The sequence below is a fragment of the Oncorhynchus gorbuscha genome, unplaced genomic scaffold (genome assembly GCF_021184085.1).
Source record: "Oncorhynchus gorbuscha isolate QuinsamMale2020 ecotype Even-year unplaced genomic scaffold, OgorEven_v1.0 Un_scaffold_1148, whole genome shotgun sequence".
Taxonomy (NCBI): domain Eukaryota; kingdom Metazoa; phylum Chordata; class Actinopteri; order Salmoniformes; family Salmonidae; genus Oncorhynchus; species Oncorhynchus gorbuscha.
In genome coordinates this window covers 130,001-145,000 of record NW_025746014.1, presented here as the reverse complement: position 1 = coordinate 145,000, position 15,000 = coordinate 130,001, and the positions used below count along the sequence as shown (strand labels likewise).

Here is a 15,000-nt window from a genome sequence, read left to right as displayed (position 1 = left end):
GGCGGACGGACGGACGGACGGGCGGGCGGGCGGGCGGGCGGGCGGGCGGGCGGCGGGTCGGGCGGGGACGGACGGACGGACGGACGGACGGACGGACGGACGGACGGACGGACGGACGGACGGACGGACGGACGGACGGACGGAGGACAGGACGGACGACAGACAGACAGACAGACAGACAGACAGACAGACAGACAGACAGACAGACAGACAGACAGACAGACAGACAGACAGACAGACAGAGAATCATGGTCTGAAAGCCCTGTACACAACTCCCTCCTTTATTTGTTGGTGACAAAACACAGGAGGTCACTGGAGAGTTAGAACCCTGTAGAACCCTCTAGAACTTTGTAAGAACCCTATAAACCCGATAGAACCCTTTAAAACCCTAATGAACTCTGCAGAACCCTCTAGAACGCTCTAGAACCAATTAGAACACAGTAGAACCATGTTGGACTGTGTAGAACCCCATAGAACCTTGTAGAACCATGTTGGACTCTAGAACCCTGTAGAACTCTGTTGAAACTGGTTGGACTCTATAGAATCCCATAGAACCCTGTAAAACCCTGTTGGACTCTAGAACCCCGTAGAACCCTGTTGCACTCTATAGTATCAAAAAGAACCCTGTAGAACCCTGTAGAACCCTGTAGAACCGTGTTGGACTCTGTTAAAACAGGTTGCACTCTATAGAATCACGTAGAACCATGTAGAACCCTGTAGAACCCTGTTGGACTCTGTTGAAACTGGTTGGACTATAGTATCCCATAGAACCCTGTAGAACCCTGTAGAACCATGTTGTACTCTGTTGAAACTGGTTGGACTCTATAGAATTCCATAGAACCCTGTAGAATCCCGTAGAACCCTGTAGAACCTTGTAGAACCATGTAGAACCCTGTAGAACCTTGTCAAACTCTTACCTCCGCCTGGAAGCCCTCCACCAAGATGGCCACCAGCAGGTTGAAGAGGACGTAGTTCCCAAAGGTCATCAGAGCCACAAAGTAGAGAGAGGAGAGAGGAGAGGTGGAGGCCATGCCGTTATACAGGACCACATTCCAGTCCTCTTGAGTCAGGATCTATAGACAGAGAGAGAGGAGAGAGAGGAGAGAGAGGGATGAGAGAGGAGAGAGAGGAGAGAGAGAGAGAGGAGAGAGGAGAGAGGAGAGAGAGGGATGAGAGAGGAGAGGTGGAGGCCATGCCGTTATACAGGACCACATTCCAGTCCTCCTGAGTCAGGATCTATAGACAGAGAGAGAGGAGAGATGAGAGAGAGGAGAGAGAGGAGAGAGGAGAGGTGGAGGGATGGAGAGAGAAAGAGAGAGAGAGAAGAAGAGAGAGAGAGAGAGAGAGAGAGAGAGAGAGAGAGAGAGAGAGAGAGAGAGAGAGAGAGAGAAAGAAAGAGAGAGAGAGGGGACACACAGACACACAGGCAGGTCTGACCTGGAACACAGTAACGATGGCCCAGAGTAGCGAGTCAAAGTTCTTGCGGTCTGGGATGGTGTCTCCGTTCTCCATCTGCTGATTAAATTTACACCCAAACAGGTGCATGCCTAGGATACTGCACACACACACACACACACACACACACACACACACACACACACACACACACACACACACACACACACACACACACACACACACACACACACACACACACACACACACACACACACACACACACACACACACACAGACACACACACACACACACAGACACACACACACACAGACACACACACACACACACACACACACACACACACACACACACACACACACACACACACACACACACACACACACACACACACACACACACACACACACACACACACAGAGAGAGAGAGAGATTAAGCATTTATCATCAGGGTGTGTATGTGTGTGTGTGTGTGTGTGTGTGTGTGTGTGTGTGTGTGTGTGTGTGTGTGTGTGTGTGTGTGTGTGTGTGTGTGTGTGTGTGTGTGTGTGTGTGTGTGTGTGTGTGTGTGTGTGTGTGTGTGTGTGTGTGTGTGTGTGTGTGTGTGTGTGTGTGTGTGTGTGTGTGTGTGTGTGTGTGTGTGTGTGTGTGTGTGTGTGTGTGTGTGTGTGTGTGTGTGCGTGTGTGTTTTCAGGAAATGACTTCCTGTATTCCTAAAGTAGCTGATTGGTCGGCCTCATCGCAGATAGGAGCTCTGACCCTCTGGCCTCTCGGTCAGAGGATACAGCGTGTCTCCCCCAGGCGGTGCTAGTTAGGTAAGACCTGTATGTTGGTTAGTGGTGGTGCTAGTTAGGTAAGACCTGGGAGGACCACCCCCCTGTATGTTGGTTAGTGGTGGTGCTAGTTAGGTAAGACCTGGGAGGACCACCCCCCTGTATGTTGGTTAGTGGTGGTGCTAGTTAGGTAAGACCTGTATGTTGGTTAGTGGTGGTGCTAGTTAGGTAAGACCTGTATGTTGGTTAGTGGTGGTGCTAGTTAGGTAAGACCTGTATGTTGGTTAGTGGTGGTGCTAGTTAGGTAAGACCTGTATGTTGGTTAGTGGTGGTGCTAGTTAGGTAAGACCTGGGTGGACCACCCCCCTGTATGTTGGTTAGTGGTGGTGCTAGTTAGGTAAGACCTGTATGTTGGTTAGTGGTGGTGCTAGTTAGTGTAAGACCTGTATGTTGGTTAGTGGTGGTGCTAGTTAGGTAAGACCTGGGAGGACCACCCCTGTATGTTGGTTAGTGGTGGTGCCCTGTATGTTGGTTAGTGGTGGTGCTAGTTAAGACCTGTATGTTGGTTAAGACCTGTATGTTGGTTAGTGGTGGTGCTAGTTAGGTAAGACCTGTGGACCACCCCCTGTTGTTGGTTAGTGGTGGTGCTAGTTAGTGACCTGTAGTTGGTTAGTGGTGGTGCTAAGGTAAGACCTGGGAGGACCACCCCCCTGTATGTTGGTTAGTGGTGGTACTAGTTAGGTAAGGCCTGTTGGTTAGTGGTAGTTAGGTAAGACCTGTATGTTGGTTAGTGGTGGTGCTAGTTAGGTAAGACCTGTATGTTGGTTAGTGGTGGTGCTACCTGTATGTTGGTTAGTGGTGGTGCTAGTTAGGTAAGACCTGTTGGTTAGTGGTGGTGTTAGTGGTGTTGTGTGGTGGTACTAGTTAGGTAAGACCTGGGAGGACCACCCCCTGTATGTTGGTTAGTGGTGGTGCTAGTTAGGTAAGACCTGGGAGGACCACCCCCCTGTATGTTGGTTAGTGGTGGTACTAGTTAGGTAAGACCTGTTGGTTAGTGGTGGTGCTAGTTAGGTAAGACCTGTATGTTGGTTAGTGGTGGTGCTAGTTAGGTAAGACCTGTATGTTGGTTAGTGGTGGTGCTAGTTAGGTAAGACCTGTATGTTGGTTAGTGGTGGTGCTAGTTAGGTAAGACCTGGGTGGACCACCCCCCTGTATGTTGGTTAGTGGTGGTGCTAGTTAGTAAGACCTGTATGTTGGTTAGTGGTGGTGCTAGTTAGGTAAGACCTGTATGTTGGTTAGTGGTGGTGCTAGTTAGGTAAGACCCACCCCCTGTATGTTGGTTAGTGGTGGTGCTAGTTAGGTAAGACCTGTATGTTGGTTAGTGGTGGTGCTAGTTAGGTAAGACCTGTATGTTGGTTAGTGGTGGTGCTAGTTAGGTAAGACCTGGGTGGACCACCCCCCTGTATGTTGGTTAGTGGTGGTGCTAGTTAGGTAAGACCTGTATGTTGGTTAGTGGTGGTGCTAGTTAGGTAAGACCTGGGAGGACCACCCCCCTGTATGTTGGTTAGTGGTGGTACTAGTTAGGTAAGGCCTGTTGGTTAGTGGTGGTGCTAGTTAGGTAAGACCTGTATGTTGGTTAGTGGTGGTGCTACCTGTATGTTGGTTAGTGGTGGTGCTAGTTAGGTAAGACCTGTATGTTGGTTAGTGGTGGTGCTAGTTAGGTAAGACCTGTTAGTGGTGGTGCTAGTTAGGTAAGACCTGTATGTTGGTTAGTGGTGGTGCTAGTTAGGTAAGACCTGTATGTTGGTTAGTGGTGGTACTAGTTAGGTAAGACCTGGGAGGACCACCCCCCTGTATGTTGGTTAGTGGTGGTGCTAGTTAGGTAAGACCTGGGAGGACCACCCCCCTGTATGTTGGTTAGTGGTGGTACTAGTTAGGTAAGACCTGTTGGTTAGTGGTGGTGCTAGTTAGGTAAGACCTGTATGTTGGTTAGTGGTGGTGCTAGTTAGGTAAGACCTGTATGTTGGTTAGTGGTGGTGCTAGTTAGGTAAGACCTGTATGTTGGTTAGTGGTGGTGCTAGTTAGGTAAGACCTGTATGTTGGTTAGTGGTGGTACTAGTTAGGTAAGACCTGGGAGGACCACCCCCCTGTATGTTGGTTAGTGGTGGTGCTAGTTAGGTAAGACCTGGGAGGACCACCCCCCTGTATGTTGGTTAGTGGTGGTACTAGTTAGTAAGACCTGTTGGTTAGTGGTGGTGCTAGTTAGGTAAGACCTGTATGTTGGTTAGTGGTGGTGCTAGTTAGGTAAGACCTGTATGTTGGTTAGTGGTGGTGCTAGTTAGGTAAGACCTGTATGTTGGTTAGTGGTGGTGCTAGTTAGGTAAGACCTGTATGTTGGTTAGTGGTGGTACTAGTTAGGTAAGACCTGTATGTTGGTTAGTGGTGGTGCTAGTTAGGTAAGACCTGGGAGGACCACCCCCATGTATGTTGGTTACTGCGCCAGGCGGTGCTAGTTAGGTGAGACCTGTTGGTTACCGCGCCAGGTGGTGCTAGTTAGGTAAGACCTGTTGGTTAGAGCGCCAGGCGGTGCTAGTTAGGTAAGACCTGTTGGTTAGGTAGTTAGGTAAGTAGTGGAAAGCAGGTATAGGTATGAGAGGAGACTCTTTAATTGTTATTTTATTTGCTTTGGTTCTTTCCAGCCCCTTTCCCCCACATCACCGTGTTTAGGAAGAATACGTTCTCTGTAAATGGTATTTCTCTCTGTCCTCTTTCCCCCATCACCTACCATCACATACCTCTTTCCCCCATCACCTACCATCACATACCTCTTTCCCCCATTACCTACCATCACATACCTATCACCTACCATCACATACCTCCCCCATCCCCCATCACCTACCTCTTTCCCCCATCACCTACCATCACATACCTCTTTCCCCCATCACCTACCATCACATACCTCTTTCCCCCATCACCTACCATCACATACCTCTTTCCCCCATCACCCTATCACATCACATACCTCTTTCCCCATCACCTACCATCACATACCTCTTTTCCCCATCACCTACCATCACATACCTCTTTCCCCATCACCTACCATCACATACCTCTTTCCCCATCACCTACCATCACATACCTCTTTCCCCCATCACCTACCATCACATACCTCTTTCCCCCATCACCTACCTCTTTCCCCCATCACCTACCATCACATACCTCTTTCCCCCATCACCTACCATCACATACCTCTTTCCCCCATCACCTACCATCACATACCTCTTTCCCCCATCACCTACCATCACATACCTCTTTCCCCCATCACCTACCTCTTTCCCCATCACCTACCATCACATACCTCTTTCCCCATCACCTACCATCACATACCTCTTTCCCCATCACCTACCATCACATACCTCTTTCCCCCATCACCTACCATCACATACCTCTTTCCCCCATCACCTCCATCACATACCTCTTTCCCCCATCACCTACCATCACATACCTCTTTCCCCATCACCTACCATCACATACCTCTTTCCCCCATCACCTACCATCACATACCTCTTTCCCCCATCACCTACCATCACATACCTCTTTCCCCCACCTCACCTACCATCACCTATCACCCTCTTTCCCCCATCACCTACCATCACATACCTCTTTCCCCCATCACCTACCTCTTTCCCCCATCACCTACCATCACATACCTCTTTCCCCCATCACCTACCATCACATACCTCTTTCCCCCATCACCTACCATCACATACCTTTTCCCCCATCACCTACCATCACATACCTCTTTCCCCCATCACCTACCTCTTTCCCCCATCACCTACCATCACATACCTCTTTCCCCCATCACCTACCATCACATACCTCTTTCCCCCATCACCTACCATCACATACCTCTTTCCCCCATCACCTACCATCACATACCTCTTTCCCCCATCACCTACCATCCATACATACCTCTTTCCCCCATCACCTACCATCACATACCTCTTTCCCCCATCACCTACCATCACATACCTCTTTCCCCCATCACCTACCATCACATACCTCTTTCCCCCATCACCTACCATCACATACCTCTTTCCCCCATCACCTACCATCACATACCTCTTTCCCCCATCACCTACCATCACATACCTCTTTCCCCCATCACCTACCATCACATACCTCTTTCCCCCATCACCTACCATCACATACCTCTTTCCCCCATCACCTACCATCACATACCTCTTTCCCCATCACCTATCACATACCTCTTTCCCCACCTACCAGCACATACCTCTTTCACATACCTCTTTCCCCCCCCATCACCATCACATACCTCTTTCCATCACCTACCATCACATACCTCTTTCCCCCATCACCTACCATCACATACCTCTTTCCCCCATCACCTACCATCACATACCTCTTTCCCCATCACCTACCATCACATACCTCTTTCCCCCATCACATCACATACCTCTTTCCCCCATCACCTACCATCACATACCTCTTTCCCCCATCACCTACCATCACATACCTCTTTCCCCCATCACCTACCTCTTTCCCCCATCACCTACCATCACATACCTCTTTCCCCCATCACCTACCATCACATACCTCTTTCCCCCATCACCTACCATCACATACCTCTTTCCCCCATCACCTACCATCACATACCTCTTTCCCCCATCACCTACCATCACATACCTCTTTCCCCCATCACCTACCATCACATACCTCTTTCCCCCATCACCTACCATCACCTACCATCACATACCTCTTCTTTCCCCCATCACCTACCATCACATACCTCTTTCCCCCATCACATACCATCACATCCCTTTCCCCCATCACTCTACCATCTACCATCACATACCTCTTTCCCCCATCACCTACCATCACATACCTCTTTCCCCATCACCTACCATCACATACCTCTTTCCCCCATCACCTACCATCACATACCTCTTTCCCCCATCACCTACCATCACATACCTCTTTCCCCCATCACCTACCATCACATACCTCTTTCCCCCATCCATACCATCACCTACCATCACATACCTCTTTCCCCCATCACCTACCATCACATACCTCTTTCCCCCATCACCTACCATCACCCTCTTTCCCCCATCACCTACCATCACATACCTCTTTCCCCCATCACCTACCATCACATACCTCTTTCCCCCATCACCTACCATCACTCTTTCCCCCATCACCTACCATCACATACCTCTTTCCCCCATCACCTACCATCACATACCTCTTTCCCCCATCACCTACCATCATACCTCTTTCCCCCATCACCTACCATCACATACCTCTTTCCCCCATCACCTACCATCACATACCTCTTTCCCCATCACCTACCATCACATACCTCTTTCCCCCCATCACCTACCATCACATCACCTCTTTTCCCCCATCACCTACCATCACATACCTCTTTCCCCCATCACCTACCATCACATACCTCTTTCCCCCATCACCTACCATCACATACCTCTTTCCCCCATCACCTACCATCACATACCTCCCCCCATCACCTACCATCACATACCTCTTTCCCCCATCACCTACCATCACATACCTCTTTCCCCCATCACCTACCATCACATACCTCTTTCCCCCATCACCTACCATCACATACCTCTTTCCCCCATCACCTACCATCACATACCTCTTTCCCCCTACCATCACCTACCATCACATACCTCTTTCCCCATCACCTACCATCACATACCTCTTTCCCCCATCACCTACCATCACATACCTCTTTCCCCCATCACCTACCATCACATACCTCTTTCCCCCACCTACCATCACATACCATCACCTACCATCACATACCTCTTTCCCCCATCACCTACCATCACATACCTCTTTCCCCCATCACCTACCATCACATACTCTTTCCCCCATCACCTACCATCACATACCTCTTTCCCCCATCACCTACCATCACATACCTCTTTCCCCCATCACCTACCATCACATACCTCTTTCCCCCATCACCTACCATCATCATACCTCTTTCCCCCATCACCTACCATCACATACCTCTTTCCCCATCACCTACCATCACATACCTCTTTCCCCCATCACCTACCATCACATACCTCTTTCCCCCATCACCTACCATCACATACCTCTTTCCCCCATCACCTACCATCACATACCTCTTTCCCCCATCACCTACCATCACATACCTCTTTCCCCCATCACCTACCATCACATACCTCTTTCCCCCATCACCTACCATCACATACCTCTTTCCCCATCACCTACCATCACATACCTCTTTCCCCCATCACCTACCATCACATACCTCTTTCCCCCATCACCTACCATCACATACCATCACCCCCATACCTACCATCACATACCTCTTTCCCCATCACCTACCATCACATACCTCTTTCCCCCATCACCTACCATCACATACCTTTCCCCATTTCCCCCATCACATACCATCCATACCTCTTCACATCCCCCCCCATCACCTACCATCACATACCTCTTTCCCCCATCACCTACCATCACATACCTCTTTCCCCCATCACCTACCATCACATACCTCTTTCCCCCATCACCTACCATCACATACCTCTTTCCCCCATCACCTACCATCACATACCTCTTTCCCCCATCACCTACCATCACATACCTCTTTCCCCCATCACCTACCATCACATACCTCTTTCCCCCATCACCTACCATCACATACCTCTTTCCCCCATCACCTACCATCACATACCTCTTTCCCCCATCACCTACCATCACATACCTCTTTCCCCCATCACCTACCATCACATACCATTTCCCCCATCACCTACCTCTTTCCCCCATCACCTACCATCACATACCTCTTTCCCCCATCACCTACCATCACATACCTCTTTCCCCATCACCTACCATCACATACCTCTTTCCCCCATCATCATCACTACCATCACATACCTCTTTCCCCCATCACCTACCATCACATACCTCTTTCCCCCATCACCTACCATCACATACCTCTTTCCCCCATCACCTACCATCACATACCTCTTTCCCCCATCACCTACCATCACATACCTCTTTCCCCCATCACCTACCATCACATACCTCTTTCCCCCATCACCTACCATCACATACCTCTTTTTCCCCCATCACCTACCATCACATACCTCTTTCCCCCATCACCTACCATCACATACCTCTTTCCCCCATCACCTACCATCACATACCACATACCTCTTTCCCCATCACCTACCATCACCTCTTTCCCCCATCACCTACCATCACATACCTCTTTCCCCCATCACCTACCATCACATACCTCTTTCCCCCATCACATACCATCACCTACCTCTTCTTTCCCCCATCACCTACCATCACATACCTCTTTCCCCCATCACCTACCCCCACCTACCATCACATACCTCTTTCCCCCATCACCTACCATCACATACCTCTTTCCCCCATCACCTACCATCACATACCTCTTTCCCCCATCACCTACCATCACATACCTCTTTCCCCCATCACCTACCATCACATACCTCTTTCCCCCATCACCTACCATCACATACCTCTTTCCCCCACCTACACACTACCATCACATACCTCTTTCCCCCATCACCTACCATCACATACCTCTTTCCCCCATCACCTACCATCACATACCTCTTTCCCCCATCACCTACCATCACATACCTCTTTTTCCCCCATCACCTACCATCACATACCTCTTTTTCCCCCATCACCTACCATCACATACCTCTTTCCCCCATCACCTACCATCACATACCTCTTTCCCCCATCACCTACCATCACATACCTCTTTCCCCCATCACCTACCATCACATACCTCTTTCCCCATCACCTACCATCACCATCACCTACCATCACATACCTCTTTCCCCCATCACCTACCATCACCTACCATCACATACTCTTTCCCCCATCACCTACCATCACATACCTCTTTCCCCCATCACCATCACATACCTCTTTCCATCACATACCTCTTTCCCCCATCACCTACCATCACATACCTCTTTCCCCCCCATCACCTACCATCACATACCTCTTTCCCCCATCACCTACCATCACATACCTCTTTCCCCCATCACCTACCATCACATACCTCTTTCCCCATCACCTACCATCACATACCTCTTTCCCCCCCATCACCTACCATCACATACCTCTTTCCCCCATCACCTACCATCACATACTACCCCCATCACCTACATCACATACCTCTTTCCCCCATCACCTACCATCACATACCTCTTTCCCCCATCACCTACCATCACATACCTCTTTCCCCCATCACCTACCATCACATACCCATCACCTACCATCACATACCTCTTTCCCCATCACCTACATCATACCTCTTTCCCCCATCACCTACCATCACATACCTCTTTCCCCCATCACCTACCATCACATACCCCATCACCTACCATACCTCTTTCCCCCATCACCTACCATCACATACCTCTTTCCCCCATCACCTACCATCACATACCTCTTTCCCCCATCACCTACCATCACATACCTCTTTCCCCCATCACCTACCATCACATACCTCTTTCCCCCATCACCTACCATCACACCATACCTCTTTCCCCCATCACCTACCATCACATACCTCTTTCCCCCATCACATACCATCACATACCTCTTTCCCCCATCACATACCATCACATACCTCTTTCCCCCATCACCTACCATCACATACCTCTTTCCCCATCACCTACCATCACATACCTCTTTCCCCCATCACCTACCATCACATACCTCTTTCCCCCATCACCTACCATCACATACCTCTTTCCCACCTACCATCACATACCTCTTTCCCCCATCACCTACCATCACATACCTCTTTTCCCCATCACCTACCATCACATACCTCTTTCCCCCATCACACCTCTTTCCCCCATCACCTACCATCACATACCTCTTTCCCCCATCACCTACCATCACATACCTCTTTCCCCCATCACATTCCTCTTTCCCCCATCACCTATCACATACCTCTTTCACCTACCATCACATTCCTCTTTCCCCCATCACCTACCATCACATACCTCTTTCCCCCATCACCTACCATCACATACCTCTTTCCTCCATCACCTAAGAGGCGTACGTAACAGTGTGTGTGTGTGTGTGTGTGTGTGTGTGTGTGTGTGTGTGTGTGTGTGTGTGTGTGTGTGTGTGTGTGTGTGTGTGTGTGTGTGTGTGTGTGTGTGTGTGTGTGAGAGAGAGACAGTACCTGAAGGTGAAGATGAAGAGCATGAGCAGTGTACAGAAGGTGGCTACGTTGTCCATAGTCTTCATCAGAACCACCAGCTGTCTGCGCAGGGCGGGCAGGAACCGGACCAGCTTCAGGACCCGCAGCAGACGGAAGGTACGCAGGACTGACAGACCGCCGTCCGCCTGCCCAACGATCTCCCAGACACTGGAACACACACACACTTTACTGTAACACACACACACACACACACACTTTTACTGGAACACACACACACACACTTTACTGTAACACACACACACTTTACTGTAACACACACACACACACACACACTTTACTGTAACACACACACACACACTTTACTGTAACACACACACACTTTACTGTAACACACACACACAAACACTTTACTGTAACACACACACACACTTTACTGTAACACACACACACACACACACACACACACACACACACACACACACACACACACACACACACACACACACACACACACACACACACACACACACACACACACACACACACACACACACACACACTTTACTGTAACACACACACACTTTACTGTAACACACACACACACTTTACTGTAACACACACACACACACACACTTTACTGTAACACACACACACACTATACTGTAACACACACACACACACTTTACTGTAACACACACACACACACTGTAACACACACACACACACACACACACACACACACACACACACACACACACACACACACACACACACACACACACACACACACACACACACACACACACACACACACACACACACACACACACACACACACACACACACACACACACACACACACACACACACACACACACACACACACACACACACATACACACACACTTTACTGTAACACACACACACACACACACTTTACTGTAACACACACACACACACTTTACTGTAACACACACACACACACTTTACTGGAACACACACATACACACACACTTTACTGTAACACACACACACACACACACACACACACACACACACACACACACACACACACACACACACACACACACACACACACACACACACACACACACACACACACACACACACACACACACTTTACTGTAACACACACACACACTTTACTGTAACACACAAACGCACACACACTTTACTGTAACACACACACTGCAGGAGAGATCTTCCTCACCTGATGATGACGATGATACTGTCGAAGATGTTGTAGGGGTTCTTGATATAGCCGAAGAGACCGAAGGCCAGCAGCTTGAACAGCATCTCCAGGAGGAACATGCAGGTGAACACGATGTTACTGATCTCCAGGATATCAGTCAACTCCACCGGCTGGACAGAGAGGAGAGACGGGGGATGAGGAGGGGACAGGAGAGAGGGGGATGAGGAGGAGACAGGAGAGACGGAGAGGGGGGATGAGGAGGAGACAGGAGAGACGGAGGGGGGATGAGGAGGAGACAGGAGACGGAGGGGGATGGGGGAGATGAGGAGGAGACAGGAGAGAGGAGAGGAGGAGACAGGAGAGGGGGGATGAGGAGGAGAGGACAGGACAGAGAGGGGGATGAGGAGGAGACAGGAGAGACGGAGAGGGGGGGATGAGGAGGAGACAGGAGAGACGGAGACACATGAGGAGGAGACAGGAGAGACGGAGGGGGGATGAGGAGACAGGAGAGACAGGGGGATGAGGACAGGAGAGAGGGGGATGAGGAGGAGACAGGAGAGACGGAGGGGGATGGGGGATGAGGAGGAGACAGGAGGAGACAGGACAGGGGATGAGGAGGAGACAGGAGAGACGGGGGATGAGGGAGAGACAGGAGACAGGAGAGGGGGATGAGGAGGGGACATAGAGACGGAGAGGGGGATGAGGAGGAGACAGGAGAGACGGGGGAGGGGGATGAGGAGGAGACAGGAGAGACAGGAGAGGGGGGATGAGGAGGAGACAGGAGAGAGGGAGGGGGATGAGGAGGAGACAGGAGAGGAGAGGAGGGGACAGGAGGAGGGAGAGGGATGGGGGATGAGGAGGAGACAGGAGACGGAGAGGGGGATGAGGAGGAGACAGGAGAGACACAGGGGGATGAGGAGGGACAGGAGAGACGGAGAGGGGGATGAGGAGGAGACAGGAGAGAGGGGGGGGATGAGGAGGGGACAGGAGAGATGGGAGGGGGATGAGGAGGGGACAGGAGAGACGGAGAGGGGGGATGAGGAGAGGAGAGAGACAGGGAGACTGGGGAGAGGGGGGATGAGGAGGAGACAGGAGAGACGGAGGGGGGGATGAGGAGGAGACAGGAGAGACGGGAGGGATGAGGAGGAGACAGACAGACGAGAGAGGGGGATGAGGAGGGGACAGGAGAGATGAGGGGGGGGGAGGAGAGACCGAAGGCAGGAGAGACAGAGAGGGGGATGAGGAGGAACAGGAGACAGGGAGGGGGATGAGGAGGAGACAGGAGATGAGGAGGAGACAGGAGAGACGGAGAGGGGGATGAGGAGGAGACAGGAGAGACGGAGAGGGGGATGAGGAGGAGACAGGAGAGAGGGGGGGATGAGGAGGAGACAGGAGAGACGGATGAGGGGGGATGAGGATATCAGAGACAGGAGGACGGAGGAGGAGGGGGGATGACGGAGGGGGGGATGAGGAGGAGACAGGAGAGACAGAGAGGGGGAGGATGAGGAGGAGACAGGAGAGACGGAGAGGGGGGGGGGATGAGGAGGAGACAGGAGAGACAGAGAGGGGGGATGAGGAGGAGACAGGAGAGAGGAGAGGGGGGGATGAGGAGGAGACAGGAGAGACGGAGGGGGGGATGAGGAGGAGACAGGAGAGACGGAGAGGGAGGATGAGGAGGAGACAGGAGAGAGGAGAGGATGAGGGGAGAGGAGAGACGGAGAGGGGAGATGAGGAGGAGACAGGAGAGACGGAGAGGGGGATGAGGAGGAGACAGGAGAGACGGAGAGGGGGATGAGGAGGAGACAGGAGAGACGGAGAGGGGGGATGAGGAGGAGGAGAGACAGGGGGGATGAGGAGGAGACAGGAGACGGAGAGGGGGATGAGGAGGAGGAGAGGGAGAGACGGAGGGGGGAGAGATGAGGAGGAGGAGACAGGAGAGACGGAGAGGGGGATGAGGAGGAGACAGGAGAGACGGAGAGGGGGGATGAGGAGGAGACAGGAGAGACGGAGAGGGGGATGAGGAGGAGACAGGAGAGAGGGGGGATGAGGAGGGGACAGGAGAGATAGAGGAGGGGGGGATGAGGAGGGGACAGGAGAGACAGAGAGGGGGAATGAGGAGGGGACAGGAGAGACGGAGAGGGGGATGAGGAGGAGACAGGAGAGACGGAGAGGGGGATGAGGAGGAGACAGGAGAGATGGAGAGGGGGGATGAGGAGGGGACGGGAGAGATGGAGAGGGGGATGAGGAGGAGACAGGAGAGACGGAGAGGGGGATGAGGAGGAGACAGGAGAGATGGAGGGGGGGATGAGGAGGGGACGGGAGAGATGGAGAGGGGGGATGA

At 51.3% G+C, this 15,000-nt stretch overlaps 1 protein-coding gene across 1 annotated transcript in view; it reads right to left on the bottom strand.

The window, feature by feature from the left end:
• Positions 1-15,000, bottom strand: part of LOC124021622 (voltage-dependent T-type calcium channel subunit alpha-1H-like) — a 150,231-nt gene that overhangs the window by 46,328 nt on the left and 88,903 nt on the right. The window contains exons 14-17 of the mRNA XM_046336759.1: positions 12,678-12,829; positions 11,468-11,653; positions 1,438-1,555; positions 918-1,073 (exon numbers count right to left, since the gene is read on the bottom strand). Coding sequence (XP_046192715.1) covers positions 918-1,073; positions 1,438-1,555; positions 11,468-11,653; positions 12,678-12,829 — 612 coding nt within the window. The remainder of the gene's footprint in view (positions 1-917; positions 1,074-1,437; positions 1,556-11,467; positions 11,654-12,677; positions 12,830-15,000) is intronic.